Here is a 17895-nt window from a genome sequence, read left to right as displayed (position 1 = left end):
GAAGCGCAAACATACAAAAATGTGGGAGGGTCTGAGGAGGGAGTCTTCATCATGCTGCGAGGAGGAGGATGGCCGAGAGCCGCTCAGTGGCTGCACAGGAATAATTATTTCAAGTGCTTCTCATGAGCAGTCCTACGGGAGATATATTCTGCGTCAAGAAATTAAGTAATTTATAAACAACTTTTTCCTTAAAAAAAAAAAATGGAGTTTGCATCCGTCCATGTTCAAATCACTGATCAAAATCCATCTTGATCAGTGAGGTTGTTTTTTTTTTATTTAAATCTTTGCACTCGTTTAAGCAATTTGTAACATGGCTTAATGTTAATGTTTGTAATTAATGTTTCTATCCTTTAACGTATGTATTTTAAAACCATGAAAAGCGATCTATAAATATAGTTATGGTTTCAGTCCATGCAGTTCCCTTTACATTTATTTGCAGTTTTCTCCTATGCTCCAGTCTTCTGTGTACTTACAGTGCATTGTCTGGATTTCCTCTTTACCTGCCATTTATCATTAAAAATTGTGTTTGTGTCATACAAAGATTATAGAAGCAAACCTACATTGGAATATGACTTTAAATTAGCTAATGCTAGTGTGACAAAAAGGTAGTTTGTTTTAGCTACAATGACCACACATTATACATCAGCTGCTAAATAGATTGCAGCATGGTGTAAAGTTGCGGGATGATTGGGTGGCTCATTTAAATTATCACACACACACACACACACACACACACCCACCCCTCCAACTGATGTAGACCTTATACTGCTTATGCTTATCCCCCCCATTCGCCTAAATTAAAAGTTGTTAGATCTGACAGATCACACCCAAAACAAATGACAAAATCTTAGGAAAGCATACATCCTATAAAAAGGTTTTAATTCTGAAAGGATGACAAGATGACAAGAGCCAGGGGTACTAAATACAAATCATATAGCAGTCCCACAGATATTAGCTTGGTGCAAGGGTGTCAACATAATGTTGCATTATCCATCCATTTGGGAAATTAAAGCATACTCTGTATCACATCAGATTGAAAATGTATTGTTTTAAGACTAAAACAAAGTCAGAAAAAATAACAGCAAGTTAAACAATGCCAAACACCTCTATTCAGTTACAATATGGGACAAGATGTTCTGTTACGGCCTCTAACAGTTCACACAGAGTGTTTCCTCTAATAAAAGGCAATAGCAACAGTATGGTACTGTATGTTGGTTTCTCTCTACACTCCATAAGGTCAGTGGTTCATGCACATCAGAGACAATCACTGCACATGCAATCATTTCTCTATGGAATCTACTGTACGTTGAGGAAAAATATTTGTAACCTGCCCAATTCACACCTCTGAGCTTAAACCGTTTCCCTGCTCTAGATTTTTTTTAAATTAGGGACAACACAAGCTTCTTTACAGTTTAGATAATACACTAACTGACAAATCAAGCTCTTAATGAAACACACCCTTCAGAATGTACCAAACCAGTAAAAAGAAAACAAAAGACTCAAGATTTAACAATTTGTACATTCTAAAGCTGAACCAGGTTGATGACAAACATCAAGAGTGAGTGGAAAATTAAAAAGTGAGAAAGCCCTTTTGTTTTCAGGACATCTGTGATGGAGACATCTGGGCCTTTCTCATGGAGCGCAGGGCCTTCTCTCGTAGGTGCTTCTCCAGGTCGTCCAAGGTGTCATCTACTTCACTGTCTGATTCCTAAAAGATACATAACCATGAATTATATGCCACTCAACTTGACCACCTGGGCACAAGTACAGAATGTTGGTTCATGGCAAACGAAATAACATCCACTATTTATATGTTCCCTGTTGAGCAGAAAGCATAAGGCCTTTGTAGCTCACAGAAAGATAACAGAAACAGACTTTGCCTTTCTTGACTCGCCATCTTCCTCCACACCCTGGTTTTCTTGTCCGTCTCCAGTCGCAGTGCCACTGGTGCTCTTCTCCTTCTTATGCTTCTTGTGCTTCTTGTGTTTCTTCTCTTTCTTGTGTTTCTTTTCCTTCTTCTTTTTCTTTTTCTTTCCACTGCCGTCAACATCAGAATTCTGCAATAAAAAGAGATTTTTTATTTTAAATAGGGACAACATTGAAAGTAATTTAGTTTTTTCCCCTAGATAAATCATATTCATTCAATTTTGTTCCATATTTTTCTGGTCATCCATGTCCCCTTGCAGTGGCTCTATAACCCCCTTTGGGGCCCCACCCCTAGTTTGAGAAGCACTGATCTAGGATTCAGTATTTAAGGTCATTAAAATTGTTTAAGATATAAGACAATGTTTCGAATTTCATCTTCAGAGGAAATCTCACAATGCTATTTATTTCAGACTTTTTGGAATTTTGGGAAGTAATGTTTGATAACATAATGTTGAATATAATCATTATCGTGTTTTTGACACGCTGCATAACTATTTACATAAATGCAAGATATCTACATACTTTCATTACAACTTGATCCCTTAAGCACAGTTTTCTAGAATGTGTGAATGTCTTGCATGTGCAAACTGTTCAAAAATAATAATTCAAGGCTCAAGCTATTAACTTTCATACATGCAGTCGATCTTAGACAAATTTATTAGTTCAAAAGCTGAAATATCACACCTTGTTTGGGGATTGACTGCCGGAACCACTGCTGGCCTTTTTGGCTGGTGGTGGAGACACGCTGGCTGAGCGAGATGGTGAAGGGGAGGCAGATGCAGGGGCTGGACGTTTAAGAGCTGCCGGTCGAGGGGAAACCGATCTGGATCTAGAGGATGCTCTCCTCATAGGCTGGGGACTCAGAGATGGTCTGTGGAGAGGACAAAGGTTAAAAAGGGGAATGGCACATATACAAAAATAAGTTGTAGTGTACACAAAGAAAAAAACTAATCATAATGAAAATTAATGCTAGCGGTCTTATTACCTCTGGCTGTTGCGTGGCTCTGGCGTGCGGGACACTCTGCGGATGGGTTTGCCACTGTGTGAAGGAGACTGTCTCCGCTGGTTAGATGGAGATGTATTGAAGGTTTCAAAACGTCCCTGAGGACTGGTGGAACCCCTAACAGTGCGGCTGGCTGCTGCAACAGGGGATCGTGTATCCCTGCTTGGCCTGACAGAAGGCAACATGGGGCTCCTCCTGTGTCTGGGTGGAGATGAGGAGGATGGAGGTGTGCGTCTCCTTTGAGGAGGAGAACTTCTGCGTTTGGGGGACCTGGAGGGGCGTCGCTTGGCCCCTGGAGAAGAGCGCTTTGTGGGAGAGTTAGACATCCTCCTCTTCTGTGGAGGCAAAGGGGAGGGGCTGTAGCGACGCTGGATAGGGGGAGAATATCGTCTCGGAGATGGAGAGCGACGGCGGGGAGGTGGGGAAGGAGACCTAAGAAGGCCAAATTCAATTGTCAAAAAAACATCAATTATTGATATTCAAATGATACAGAGATAAATTTAACATGAGTATACCTTCGTCTAGGAGGAGAAGGAGATCTGCGACGTCGTGGGGGAGAAGGGGAGCGCCGTCTGCGCCCAAGAGATGGAGAACGTCTTTTCCTAAAGGGGTACAAACAAAAAATAATACATAAACAAAAGTAGAACATGGTCAACTTGGATTTTTGCAAAACATAAAGTTAAATCTGTCAGGTAGAAAAGTGTCTGACCTTGGGGAGACATCCCTGTGTCTCCTCCGTGGGGAGGGCGTACGGCTACGTCTCCTCCTGACTTCACCATTTTTGGCGCCTGGCCCCACTGCTGGCCTCTTAGGCCCCTCGTCTTCTGAGGAGGAAGACCCTGTATCTGAAACCAGACAGACAGAGGACATTAACAACTGTTTTACTGTAGCCTTCTCTGTATGCGGTGAGGAAAACACACCAAGGTTGGGGTTAGGGCACAGCTTCAAAAGTCCATGAGACGATGAGTGCAAGATGACATGGACAGAGACTTGGTTAAAGAGAGGAGTTGGGTATAGGGGAGGACAGAACGGGGATAAAAACGCTTATAACCTGAAGAAGACTGTCGATTCTGCCTGCGATACTGACGTCGCTGCTGCACCGAATCTGCTGTTGCCCCTTTCTCATTTTTATCCTCCTCTGAAATGTAGAGCATTGAGCGTCCCATCAGTGTTAGCAAAACCAGTGAAACAGACTGCCATGGAAAAGTTGCAGGTAATACAGAAAAAAAGATTGATATCCCTGTGGCTTGAGTTTTCAACATGGCATGGTGCCATTTCACCATGTATTTTTCTACTACTGTCCCTTGTTTCAATATAAAGTCATGTTGATGTTTTTGTGCATCAGGTTTTTTTTTACTCTATCTGTAGTGATACCCTAATTGGGATCTATACATAATTATAAAACAATCTCCATTTGCTGCCGTCTCTATTATTATTTTTTTTAAACAAAACTGGTACTAAGCCAAAGGCAGAACATTCATTTTTGAGGTTGAAAGCAGATTTTCACAAAAGCACCTGGAAATGTCAAAAAAATTTTTAGGTGCCTCCCATTAGCCTTGTCCACTTTTTTATTTTTAGAAATAATCTTTCCATCTCATTGACAGTGACAAAAATTGTGCCATTTGTAATGGGATATATTATATACACCATGCATAGAAAGTTGCAATGACTCCGCCAACCGCCATCATGTCCCTTCCTGCTGAAAAATGAGGCCAACCAACTGGTCCAAAAAGCGTCCATTTCTCACAAGTAGGGATGCAACAATTATAGATTTTGTTGGTAATTATAGTCAGAGGAATAATCATGGTTTCACGATTATCATTATGCATTAATGAATTTAACAACACTAGTAATTACTTAAGTTGATATGTCTATAATATTTAAGTATTATTATTAATATAAGATGATATTAACTTTATTTATCCCCCAGGGGGAATTGTTATTAAGGAGGGGAATGTTGAAAATGATAGAACGAAATTGAGAACATCTCTCATGCAGTGTTAATAACTGAAATGCAGGTAATAGGTAGTCCTAGAAGTTTGAGCTCCTGATGTTATGTTAGTGTTTCCCACATTTTACAACACAGACAGGAGACGGCAACAGGAAGCCTAATGTTAAATGTTCAGTGACTACGTTGTCTTCCATAAAGGCCCTTTCAGAAAAGAAGCGATTTGCGTTGTGCTGGAAGCTGCAAAAGTTCCAACTACTTTGACAGCTGTGTGCACGCTAGCTCACCAACTCGACGGAGCAACCCGCCGTGGCGTGGCAAAGGCCATTCAAAATAATGGGTTTCAGCGTGCAGCGGTGCGGTCGTTGCGGTGGGTCTGAAAGGTTAAATGCTGCAATTTGTTTACGTTGCACTGAAAGCTCTACTCTCACAGCTACGGCATCGATTATAAGTGACACGTTTAAATTTAATCCCCTTCCAACTTGCTACATTATGTAACTCCATTATTATGAATTACTTTTGCATGGGAGTGCAAAGCTGGGTGGTGATCCCGTAGGTACTGCATCAAATTTGATGTAGGTATTCGCTCCTTTAGCAACGACCTTTTAACGGCAAGTTTTTTAACAGAGGATCGGTCATCGTCCCAGTAATGTCCCAGTCAGTTGTGGTGTACCTGAAATGCTCCCACACTGGCGACTTTGGAGGAAATAAAGCTTCACAGTTTGGTCCCTCACAGTTAAGCCAGTGTACAGTAGTAGCCTCAATGTCTCTGATAAGCACGGCACTTTAAAGTGGTGCACCGCTCGTGTAACTTTTTGTTTTGTGCAAGTTGCAACATTTCCTTTCCCTGCAACAGAAACACTTGGTGTAGCAGAGGCTTTACAATTAATTAATCATGACGTTTTAAAGCGCGGTTAATAGTGAAATCCGGTAATCGCTGCATCCCTACTCACAAGTAGAAGTGGCTGGGAACTCCGTGCGACCCATCATCGCAGTTTGTGATCCGTGACAGGTTATTATAGTTCTTTTAACAGACAAAATTTAATGCTTACCTGACTCAGACCCTTCAGAAGGTCTAGGCTTGGTATTATCAGATGGAGAATCACCCCTTCCTCCTGGTTTTCGCTTTAAACCTGAAAAACAAGGCACCAAAATGTTTAGAAGAACTTATTATCATACTCCTTTATTGTAGCTCTTGAAATAACGGTAGTCCTGATACACACAGGGTTGTCGCAATAACCGCAAAGCCAACTGTAGAGGATGGCAAGGACAGCAACAACCGCAAAGTTCATACTTTACACCTCAGTTAATGCAGTGCATGTTAAATTAATAAATTAGGGCTTCAAAAACGTCCACAAGCGCAACAAGTTCTGTAACGGTACAAGAGCAGATTGCCATGGGCTGTACCTGACCCGAAAGCTGTAAGTGTTGCTTTACTGTTTATTTTGTAGGTTAGCTAACTTAGAGTTAGCAAATTGAACAGCCAGTGTGGCTAGCAGGCTCTGCGATGCTGGATTAATGTTGTGATACTGAGGGACAGTCAAGAGAAGCTGAACGTGAAGCTCACTTGATAACGAGCGTAATAGGTCAGATGCCTGAAGCTGTTTTCATGTTGCTTTCTATGGCACTTTTGTTTTAATGTTATGTCATAATGTTACTACAGCGCAGTTGTTAAAGGTGTGTGTTGCTGAGGTGTGTAAATTGACTTGATAGACATGCTGTGGTAATGTTTTGTGTGTCAACAGTTGTTGAGCCACAAAAAATTACCACCGGGAAAATTACTTCACTGCGACATCACAAGATACACATCCTTACACACATAGAATGCACAGGAATGATTTGGTTCTCTAACTTCATTTAAAAAAAAAAAAAGGAATTTAAGCATTGCAACATTTTAAGAAGCCGAGTGTCATGTGGTTGTCAGTCACGACAAAGATGCAGTAATAATAATAATAGAACAATGAAAGAATTCTAACGATCATACCAGATGATCTTGCTGGTGATGGAGAGCCTCTGCCTCTTCTGGCCCGTGGAGATGGTGATCGTCTGTCCTTCCCTGCAGGGCTGATGGAAGTGTCAGGATGATGGATCGGTTTTCGGGGTGGTGTGCTAGATATTCTTTTCACTGCTTTTTTAGGCGAGCGAGAGCCGGATGTGCTGCTGCCAGAGGATGAAGCAGAGTGAGAGCGCCTCCTGCAGGACACAAACACATTAATAACATTAAGGGCCCAATTTACTAAGATCCAGAATAAAGAGTACTAAATTGTGTGATTTATTAAGAATTATTGCATAGATGACAACAGGAGCAAACATAATGGAGGTGCGAGTATTTAAATGATGGTTTTGCATGTCTTAATGGTTTCCACCATGGAGCGTCGGGAGGGTAATAAATCAGGTCGAAACTAAATTTGATTTATTGGCAGGAATGTTAATACAACAGTATTGCCAAAGCTAAAGGAAAATACAAAACAATTCTATTCATATAGTTAATCGAATAATATTATCTAATAGTTAATTTCTCTACGTCTTCTTTCATTACGGCTGTGTCTCCTTCTGGCAACAATCTCTGCGCAACACTTGGCGGTTTGCACCTTCCTTTCAAACGTATTAAATACAGAGGCTATTGCACTCACATGAAATTGTGTTTATGCTTGGTAGATCACATTGCGTGTAGTAAATAAATTTATTTGCATGTTACGCCCCAAATTGCATATTCATTAAGGCAAAAGTACTAAATGACAGGTGCCATCTTGCACTTTTGAAAAACATCACTCTGCGTGCACACCGTTAGTAGATCAGCTTACGTGCTAATTTGCTGGTGATAAAGTTTGCACGTTTTTACTCACACAAACCTTTAGTAAATCAGGCCCTAAGAGTTTATTCCCAACAGGAAAAAAATTTGGTCCCACATATTCTGTATTGCCAGAATCTACTCTACACAATTGTATGGTGGCCAGTAAAACACTAAAATATTAAAAATAGGAAGAGGAACTAAGCCAGTAAGAATTAACAATAAGCCGCTTTTTCATTACCAGCTCAACTCGCCTCAACTCAGTTTGGCCGTGCTCCGTTTTCCATTGCTGATAGTACCCAGAGACTTCTCAGAAGTGGATTTAGTGATGATATAAAGTACGAAAATGTAAAATATAAAACTTTCTGTTGCTGGACTGCTGTCAGGCGCGCGCAATGATGCTGCAGTGAATAGTGACAATTCTCTCTTACCAATCAGTAGTGTGCTGTGTTTTCACGTCACATTTTAGTATCGCCTCAGCTCACTAGGAACCTCGACGGAGGCAATACAAAAAAAAAAAAAAAAAGTACCTGGAAGCAGGTGCAGCTACAGCCCAAAGCCGTTACTGTGTAGTGGAAAAGGGGCTATAGTTCCTTTAACCATTATGCTGCCCTCACTGACCTGCGGACAGGGGAGCGTCTATGCCTTTGTCTGGAGTTGGGTGGGCCACGTCTGGGGGGGCTCCTTCGACGAGGAGACATTCTCCTCCTGGGACTCGGCCTTCTACGAGGGGAGTAGGACCTGAAATAGGAAAGAGGGGGAGAGTTTAGAAAACTTTTTTCCATCTTTAAGAACTTTGAGGTTCTTTATTTTACACAAGATTAGCGCTGAGAAACCATAATAACTTAATTTCACGTATGTCAGAAATTACCTAGAGCGGGAGCGTCGCCGGCGCGAGCGGGAATGAGAACGAGAACGGTGGTGAGGTCTTTCCCTCTTACTGTCCTTCTCCCTTTCCCGGGACCTGGGCCTCTCCTCTTTCTTCTGAGTCTTTTCTGGAGAAGGTTCTTTCACTTCAACCACTGAGTCTGCTTTCACCACCTCCACAACTGTCTCACTGCAAGCCAGAGAAACGGGTTCATATTCTAAATGTTACTCTTCATTCATTCATATACACACACACACATATATACATACACACACACACACACAGTAAAATAATTATAGAGTAGTATAACTTTTGTTTCGGATCCAGCCCACATTCTGACACTTCCGCACAAACTGATTCCTCTAACACTGAATTAAAAAGGACTAACGTGGAAGAAATTCAGACTCAAAACCGACATGCAATACAAAATCCAGTGGATTTCAAACTTAAACCAATATAAAAGGAACAAATAACTACTGATTTAATCAAGGACAAAATTTAAAGCAAGGGAAGAATTCCACAAACCAGGTGGAAGAGGTTTCTTGTATAACTGGTTCTGGCATGGCTCTTCCTGGTGCATCTAGGTCCTCAGGCTGCTCCAAAGGTTTAATGGGCAACGGCATCAGGGGGGGAGTTGGGGGTGAATTGCCACCAACTGGACTGGGTTTGCGTCTCGGGGAGCGTGAGGCACTACGTTTCCTTTCCCGCTTCACTGGCGACCTTCGCCGTGGTGAAGGTGACCTCGTCTTCCGCCTACACAGAGAAGCAGCAGCAAATGGAGAATTAGGTTTCATGTTCTGTGATAAATACACAAATTTAACTTCTTGTCCACTGATCTTTATATTGAAGAAATTTTTTCTTACCTCCTTGGGCTCTTTGACTGAGCCCTCTCTCTCATCTCCTTGTCCTTTTCCTTCTTATCGTCATCGACCTTCTTCAAAGAAGCTAGCTTCTCCTGTTCAATCTACCGGAAATCGAACAACGAGGAAACAAACTTCACCATCAACAACAACATATGTTCTATATATCCTGTCATATTCATACACTTTGAGGTGCGAAATACTGTGTTCAATGTTATTGTCTCTGTATGCATTTCCTATAGGACATTATTCACCCTGACAAGTATAGCATTTTACACAAGGGAGTTTGTGGAAATTGCGTATGCTCTTTCTACCCAAGACATTGTCAGACTTTACACTAATCTTTTCCTGTCTGGGCTACTACAACTTCCTACCCACTGTCAGCACCACATGTCCGTGACCTTTCTCAGGGAGCAGCTCACCTGTCTCTGCTTAATTTCTTCTTTCTTCTGTTCCAGAAAAGCAGACGGGATGCCAGCAATGTTCTCCTGGGCACTAAGCAGCAAGGGCCATAGATCCTTCATGAACTCCCGGGCATTCCTCCCATTCAGGAAGCCTGTCAGGTTGATCTGCATCATCTTGCTATCTGGGTGCTGCAACACACACACGAAGGGGGGACAGAAAATACCATATGGCCATTGAAATGATAGAAGGCAAAATACCAGGGGGAGGTAGGATCCCACAAATGGGACTGCCTACCTTCTAGTCCTCGCTAAACTATACCTGGGACTATGTAGTTAACCATACTGAAACATGTAAGACACTGACTGGAATATTTAACATACCTGGGTCAAATACTTGACTCTATAACCTATCAAAATAAAAGTGTGATTTAAATTGTACTCACAAACTCAAACTGAGAATGTGAGCTAGCTGAGGGGAGACATATCTAGAGATCTTAAAACTGCATGCAATACTGCCGTTATACCAATTTCTGATTATTTCCCATATACACAATTATCAAAAAAAAACACCTTCCATAACACAAAAAATATTTAGTCATTATTTGATTTTCTCAGTGCTATCCCCACTACTTTACATTTCTGTGTTCCTACCCACCCCTTGTTCTCCGGTCTCCCCACAGTCTACACTTCAGGAGTTAAACAAATAGCCACAATACAGAGTGCATTAAAACCCAACACTGCAAGTACAGTTCCGGTGTCTTCAGTGAGTCCCGTGGGATCAGTGGGCACGGAGCTCCCTTGGCTTGCTTCCGCCTCCCTACTGCTTGAGACTCAACCACCTTGAGCTTAATGTTATATCATTTATCTAAATTGCAAGAGACGAACAAGCAATAATGAGTACACAGTTACACAAAAAAGGAGTTTTATTTCAACAACTGAAAGAATTATTGTGAGATACCGTAATCTCAACAGAATTACCCTTTCTTACCATTATGCAACAGTGCCCTTTAAACTTAGCTTTAAACAGCCCTCCCCACCCCCAAAAAACTATGGCAAGCAAAAGATAAAATGAAAAGATTGTAAAAAATATATACTTTTATATGCAATGCTGGTGTCACATATACCATTACTATATAACTACTTTTTTAGCATCTTAGAGGAGAATTAAACTCACTAATGAGGGCTGTACGCATTAATGACAAAACTTACGGTGAAGTATACTATGGGATGGGATCCGAGTAATAGGCTATTGATGGATACTGTGCTTAAATAACTTGGGTTGTTTCTCTCCATTATTCTTTCCCCCTCCATTTCTAAAAGTAAGGCTGTGCAATGGAAATTACCCATTACCCAGACATCCCAAATGGTTTGACATATCAGTGGGGTACACAGTATGATTTAAAAAAAAAAACAAACAAACAAAAAAAAAGGATTAAACAAAACCCAAAACAACTCTTGGACATGAGTATTTACATAAAGTAGCCAATAACCTATGGGATGATGAGCATGCATAATTTAGCCTCCAAAACTTAACTACATAACACCAGTGGGGCTCAACATTACAGCTCTACTGGCAAGAAGGATTTTGTTACGGTCAAAAACATGACCACAATAGATATGTCAATGACCTTTCAGTTTTTAAAGAGTAAGTTAATACTAAACTGAAAAGTATTGTTTCTTATGGTTGAAAATCTCATCTGTTTCACTTCTGACCACAAGCATCGAGAGCTGCGGGGTGCGGTCAGGTTTAACAGACAGAATAACTTAGAATCTGCTGAAATTCTTGTTTTTGCTGACCTCCTGTGTTTGAAGTTGCTACAGTGATGTAGAGATGCACCAGGGGTGTGTATGACACCCTCACAGCACTGTCAGGTGTGATTGCAAGTGCAACAGAAAACACTTCGGTCCACACCCAACAGAGGCGCAAAGGACTTAAACTTGCAATCAGAGGTGGTCAGTGAGAATACTTTTCAGCTTGGTGTTTAAAAAGAAACTCTTAAAGTTACTCTTTAAAGTAGTAAAGATCCTTTACTCTTAACAATAGGCTGTGGCAAACTGTTGACCCTTCCTCATTTTCAGCCAATATCTCCGGTTGCATTTAAAGTGATCTGGGCTGTTAACAATGCACTGCAAATACCTACGGAGAATATGATTATGGCATTGTTCAGGTGTGTCTTTCACTGACATGATATTGGTGATCCCTGCATATAACTCACCTCAAACCACACACTGCATCATGAAGGGAGAGTTGGGCTCAGTGACTTTGGGCTCAGGAGAGAGCTAATTAGGTGTTGGTGCTATACTTCTGATGCAAGGTATAACATCCATATTGGTTCAGGCCTTTTAAATCATAAATCACATCAATATTAGAAGACTGCTGAGTAAAGGCACTTTGTCACATAACAGCAAAACATGGTTATGTCATTATAAATCAGTTTTACACCAATTGTTACTTTACCCATTCAATTTAAATTTGACTAGGATGTGCAATCATTTGCTTATATCCCTTCTTACTGACTAAGCAACGTCCTCAAATTTATGACAGTCTTGAAAAAACAAAAAATAGACATAATTAAAGACATTACCTTTTCCTCAAGCTGGTTAAATATGAACTCTATGACGACATCATCTTCGAACCCCAGAATCTCTGTCACTCGCTGAGTAATCCAAGGTTTGATGACTTCCAGGTTCACTTTGGTCATGTCCACCTAAGGGAGAAACAAGCAACCAACCCCCAGTTAGTAAAGGCAGACTACAGTATGAGGTCACAGTGTCTAAGACTGTGTTTCAGTTTCATGCAATCAGAAAAATGTATTTAATTACATTTTTAAAAGGGATCAACTTATTTGAAACAGAAATGAGTAAAAGTTACAAACAGTGGTAAAAATATTAAATGTTGACTATCTTATACCTTCTTGTCCAGACATTCTGCAAATTTCAGCTGCTTCAGCAGTTTCTTCTGCTTGTTGCTGAAACGGTTGTCTTGCTCCGCACTTGTACCCTAAAAGAAAGAAAGAAAGAAAAATCAATCTTAGTTTGCTTGTTTAATAAACAATCACGTCTCCATGCCTATCAGTGTATAACTGAAACACGTGTCGCTCATTATGATAATTCAGGTGCACATCAACTTCCGTGAACGGGAACTTGACGTTACAGCACTCAAACATACCTGCATGTTGACATCGAAACCAAAACCGAGTCCAAGTTAGCAAGCATTAACGTTATGCTACTTGTGCTAACATGTGGCGTTAAAAGTTTAAATATTAGCTAACATACTGGTAATATTATTGATATCGGAACCAAACAATGAGTCAAAGTTAATTTAGAAAACATGGTATTATGGTAAAGGTTGCGTTAAAAGTTTGTGTTAGCTTGTTCAAGCGACCAATGTTCAATTTAAACCGGCAAACTGAGTCAGATATGACATTGATACACATAAGCTAACGTAAACTAAGCTAACAGTAAACCTGCTTAATCCTCCAGCCCAAGGGAAACGGACGGGCAAATATTAACCACAGTCTGGATGGTATCGTGCACGACAACAGGACTGACATGGCCAGATATCAAAAATGTTATTCTACACATATCTAGGAGTACTAGCTAACGTTCGTGTAGCAGTGATCGTGACTGCCTCAGAAGAAACTGAAACGATTCACCGCCCGGACGCCATCTTTAGCCGATGCTAGCAAATTAGCAACAGCTGTCGTCTATTTCCTGCAACTGTGTCTATCTGCAAATGAACATTGAAAGTCTATGTTTTGTTAGCAACATGGCGTTACGTTGAGACATAAAGTAGTAAACATTAAGTACATGTAAACTCTGGAAATAGCCCAGTTGAAACACGACTCGTCTCGAAAACCAAAATTGTTTGTCGTCAGTTGATAGACGAAGCCCTGACCGTACCCGCTTCCGACTATATGGCCCTCCACCTAAATACATGTAGCATCTTACTGTTATAAACAAGGAATACATATCAATACAACTTAACAGCAAGACACTAAAACGTTAGAAATAAGTGTAAAGATCTTACGCGGAAGAATCCCGCGTCCATTATCGGAGAAAAGTTGTATTACAGGCGCTGATAAGAAAGACGTGTGTGGCTCCGGTGAAATTTTAAGTAGCAAACCGGATGACGGGTGCGCCTCTGCCGGAAGCAACAAGCACTACATCTACTGTAATGGCGAGGAGAAGGATGAATATAATACAGAAGTTAAAAGTTCTGCAAAATTGTACTTTATTTAAGTTAGTCATCAAAATGTACTTGTAGTACTCATTATGCAGAATGCCCCCTGAGTGTTATATTATTATACATCTTACACTATAGATTTATAATTATTGATGCACTGTGTGAGTTGCATTTTAATGTAGCTGGTTGAGGTGGGGCCAATTTTTACTACTTCATAAACTGCTAGGTAGCTGAATCAATAACAACGCATCATGTTTTATTTGCTGATTGTGTGTTTAGTATGTATAATACGAATTTAGTATTTATGGTGGTAAAATGAATGTGGAGTAAAAATACAATAATTCCAAAATATGTTAGTGTAGAAGTATAAAGTAGCTTAATACCTCAACCCAGTTACCACCATAATCAATACATTGTTACATAGAAAACATGAAGTTCATCAATTTACAATAATCACCGCTGTTTGGGTGAGTAACATTTTTATTATTCAAGGTCTGGTTCAAAGTACACTGCATTGTTTATACATTGTTTTCAAAAGTAAATAAGGCTTCATTTGTTATTGGTACTCATTCATAACCAAATCACACTGCTGGCAAAAAAAGTAAAATAAGGGCTTCCTGTTAGATGCCACAGCATAAAAGACTGCCTTTTAAAACAGCAAGAATACATGATGAGTCGTTACAGTCCAGAGTTAACTGAGCCAGCCATTCCAGATGTTCCTGGAATCAAAGTGTACAACAGATTTTGTTACTCTAAATGTGTATCTGGTCCATACTGTATTAGACATTTTAATAGACACTGTAACAGACTGTTGTGTCCATGGATGCGATTGACATGACATCTGGAAATCTCTAAAGCTTGAGAAATAAGTATTTTTCTGTTCCACCTGTGGCAACATGCCCATGTGTAAAGTGAGTGTACCATGATAACAATTAAAAAAAAACAAAGATGAAGAGAAGGTTTGACAGTATATGATTCCCTGAAAAAGACTGAAATGTGTGTTTGAGTGCATGTGTATGTCTCACTGTCCACCATATATTGAGAGGTTCTGACAGAGAATTCCTACTTTACAAACAGTCTCTGGCTCATTGATAGTAATGTTCCAGAGTAACGGAGGATAGTGGTTGACAACTCGTGAAAGTGAAATGAAAGGAAGTGTATTGTTGGTAAATGCAGGCTGGAGAAAAGTCAGGGGTTAGGGCATTAGTCAGTCTTTGTGGAGCAGGTTTCGCTAGCTGACTGGCAAACCCTCGTTTGTCCTCTTGTCTCGAATGGAGCATAGCATGTCTGACACCAGCTCCTCAAGCCCGAAAGCTGGTGCCCAGCCCCAGTCTCTCCTGGCATTCGAGTCATCAAACCTTACAGGCCAGCTGTCTGCTGCAAAGTGACAAGCAAAGATGACCACATTACTTCCGTCACATTGGTTAATCTGTTAAATGAATCGGTTTAAAATAGCAATATCAATCCCACAAATCATTTAAAAATAAAACATCATAAACCTTAAAGTAAAAAGTAATTGCTTTCCCCAAAACCTTACAAATTTGGACCAACTGTTCAATCGCCTCTGTCAATATAAGAACGATTTGTGTGAAGTAGATTGGACCCATATTGCCAACGAGTACATTTTTTTAAGTGGTTGAAAAAATTGTAAATATTGTTTTGTCTGTGTGCGCCACATGTGTTAAGCTTTACCGATGGTCTGGCGGACAGAGTCGGGATTGTAGGTGACCTTGAGGTGAGGGAGATGCTTGCGGATTTCTTGGGCCACCTCCTCTGGAGTGAAGCTCATGGCGGCGATGTTGTAGGTACGCAGGGACAGCTGGCACTCTGGAGCCTGCATGAACTCTACGGTGGCACGGTGGCAGTCAGAGATATGCATCATGGGAAGACGCGTGTCGGGACGCAGGTAGCACTCATGGTGACCTGTGCTGAGAGCATCATGGAAGATTTGAACTGCGTAGTCTGTGAAGACAGAGGTCCGAAGTGCTTAGTCCATAACATCAAGCTGATTGTACTGAATATATGTGGTATGTGCAGATGTCAAGCGGTGCAATACCTGTTGTTCCTCCTCCAGGTGGTGTGTTGACTGATATCACACCTGGGTAACGTAGGCAGCGGAAGTCCAGACCATATTTATGATGGAGATACTGATGAAGACGCAAAGGATATTGAGAAAATTTTGCAAATTGATGTATCAGAAAATTAGGTGCATGTGTATGCAAGACTGACCCACCTCCCCCATCAGTTCTCCATGCACTTTGGACACGCCGTAGATGGTTCGAGGTCTTTGGACACAGAGGTCAGGGGCCGGGTCACGCGGAGAAGAGGGACCAAATGCTCCGATGGTGCTGGGGACAAAAATGCGCAGGCAGTTCTCTAAAGCCAAGTCCAGCACATTATGTAGGCCTAGATGGACAGCAGAACATCAAAGGGGAGTTTAAAAACAATAATCCCTAAAAAGGTGATACATGTAAATCATGTGCACATTCAGCACACCTGTGATGTTGATCTTGCGTGCCAAAGCCACATTAGCCTCGCCCACAGCACTAAGCAGAGCGCTGTAGTGGACCAGCCAAGTGATACGATTATTCACAATCAGTTCTCGGAGGAGTTTGTAGTCCAACACATCAGCGTATACAAATGGGCCTAATTGGAAAAGGGAAGAATGTGGAGAGATAATTTAAAATAAATCGAATGATTTAAAGAGAAAGGAAATAAGCGGTACATTCTAAGTGTAAATTGGAAAATAATGTAAATTGTGTGAGTAAAACAGAACACGCAAAGTAAAAGAAACTTGAATTTGGTTTTGCATACCATTGCTGTAAACATGAGGTGGAGGCTTCTTAATGTCTGACAGGATTACATTCTCTGTTCCATACTGTTTCCTAGACAGTAATATAGATATGATGACATTCACATTTCAAACATTTTGATCAACTTCAATGTCTCAGAAATTTCTGCATGCCTTACCTCAGTATCTGTGCAAGTCCCACACCTAACTGCCCAAGACCACCTGCATACAGAGACAAGGTTGAATATTTTATCTGTCCAGTGAAAACAAGGAAATGTTTGGATTTTGATATGGAAATGAAATCAATGTTATGGTGCACCGTGCTTCAGCTTTTTGTTTGTTCCAAAGCTTTATCCTGGGACAAAAAGTGACAGCAGGCTATTATTCTACCCACAGTCACTCATTGGCTCTTTTATGTCACCAGCACTGTCTGTACGCAACCTATTGTGATGAGTCAAAATGGGGTTCTACTGCTGGCCTGGTACACATTGAAAACAACTCGAAAAGACACAAAAAACGACAGCACATGTGGCTGTAGCCGTTGATGCCACAATATCAATCTTTCCTAAGAACACTTTGCATTTTATTTAAGTTGTAAACATAGGATCTGCTTGGAAATAATTTGAACTCTTTCTCGCTCCCTTAAAGGGTGCCCTTCAGTGAGGCACTCAACCCCTATTGTGACTGCTCTGTGGACAACAGTACAAAACAGTGGCAGCACAGTGAAAGTGGTAGAAAACAATGGCAGCTTCACAGGTTCAGTGTATGGGTAGCTGTGGAAAAGTCCATCCTTCTCTGAATAAATAAATGTCAGGAGGAAGTTATGAGCTCATGACAGAAGAAAATTTGCATTACCCGTGATGAGGACCCGGGGGTTTTCCTGAGGAGGTGGGGGGCTGCAGGCCTCCTGGCTGTTCCATCTGCTCATGCGCCTGGGCAAACAGCTGAAGCTGCGACCGGGCAAACTCTGAGCCCTGCTGAGACAACCCCGGCAAAACAGGCCCAGCATGGCCGAAGTGGGCACACAGACCCGCACAGCCGGTTGCATGTCCAGTAGCTGTCCTTAAAAGTTAAATTGAACTTGACCAGACCATAGTGACGACACAAAGCTTCTACAT

At 41.1% G+C, this 17895-nt stretch overlaps 2 protein-coding genes across 5 annotated transcripts; both read right to left on the bottom strand.

Moving 5' to 3' along the window:
- Positions 1-860: 860 nt before the first annotated feature.
- On the bottom strand, positions 861-13961 carry srrm1 (serine/arginine repetitive matrix 1). 4 transcript variants are annotated; one of them, XM_038728503.1, is made up of 17 exons: positions 13831-13961; positions 12712-12801; positions 12386-12508; positions 9819-9989; positions 9400-9500; positions 9062-9289; positions 8540-8725; positions 8290-8409; positions 6862-7070; positions 5930-6010; positions 3981-4067; positions 3639-3774; positions 3445-3531; positions 2912-3361; positions 2611-2797; positions 1876-2057; positions 861-1708 (listed from the first exon to the last, which is right to left on the bottom strand). In XM_038728503.1, exons 1-17 carry the CDS (start codon positions 13849-13851, stop codon positions 1690-1692), a joined length of 2478 nt encoding a protein of 825 aa, XP_038584431.1. In that variant the 5' UTR covers positions 13852-13961; the 3' UTR covers positions 861-1689. The 4 variants fall into 4 exon arrangements, with proteins under 4 accessions (XP_038584431.1, XP_038584430.1, XP_038584432.1 ...); XM_038728502.1 differs by having other exon boundaries at positions 1881-2057; XM_038728504.1 differs by lacking the exon at positions 3981-4067 and having other exon boundaries at positions 1881-2057.
- A 487-nt stretch (positions 13962-14448) lies between these two features.
- tdh2 (L-threonine dehydrogenase 2) lies at positions 14449-17858 on the bottom strand. Its single transcript, XM_038728509.1, has 8 exons — positions 17633-17858; positions 16957-16999; positions 16801-16871; positions 16483-16632; positions 16220-16392; positions 16043-16133; positions 15679-15948; positions 14449-15363 (listed from the first exon to the last, which is right to left on the bottom strand). The coding sequence occupies exons 1-8, from the start codon at positions 17823-17825 to the stop codon at positions 15218-15220; spliced, it is 1137 nt and encodes a 378-aa protein (XP_038584437.1). The 5' UTR covers positions 17826-17858; the 3' UTR covers positions 14449-15217.
- Between the last annotated feature and the right edge of the window lie 37 nt (positions 17859-17895).

This window comes from Micropterus salmoides, unplaced genomic scaffold (assembly GCF_014851395.1).
Source record: "Micropterus salmoides isolate LMB-PRFRI ecotype aquatic unplaced genomic scaffold, ASM1485139v1 Ms_hic_scaffold_19, whole genome shotgun sequence".
Lineage (NCBI taxonomy): Eukaryota > Metazoa > Chordata > Actinopteri > Centrarchiformes > Centrarchidae > Micropterus > Micropterus salmoides.
This window is presented reverse-complemented; position numbering and strand designations above follow the sequence as displayed.

Excerpts from the sequence above, each read along its gene's own strand:
- srrm1 (XM_038728502.1), bottom strand. The coding sequence starts at position 13,851 with ATGGACGCGGGATTCTTCCGC. Across the intron at positions 2,058-2,610 it reads GCAGTCAATCCCCAAACAAG|AATTCTGATGTTGACGGCAG; the intron begins GTGTGATATTTC and ends TTTTTATTGCAG. Across the intron at positions 1,709-1,880 it reads AAGATGGCGAGTCAAGAAAG|GAATCAGACAGTGAAGTAGA; the intron begins GCAAAGTCTGTT and ends TGTATCTTTTAG.
- tdh2 (XM_038728509.1), bottom strand. The coding sequence starts at position 17,825 with ATGCAACCGGCTGTGCGGGTCTGTGTGCCCACTTCGGCCATGCTGGGC. Across the intron at positions 16,872-16,956 it reads GGACTTGCACAGATACTGAG|GAAACAGTATGGAACAGAGA; the intron begins GTAAGGCATGCA and ends ATTACTGTCTAG. Across the intron at positions 15,364-15,678 it reads CTCTGTCCGCCAGACCATCG|CAGACAGCTGGCCTGTAAGG; the intron begins GTAAAGCTTAAC and ends GTCACTTTGCAG.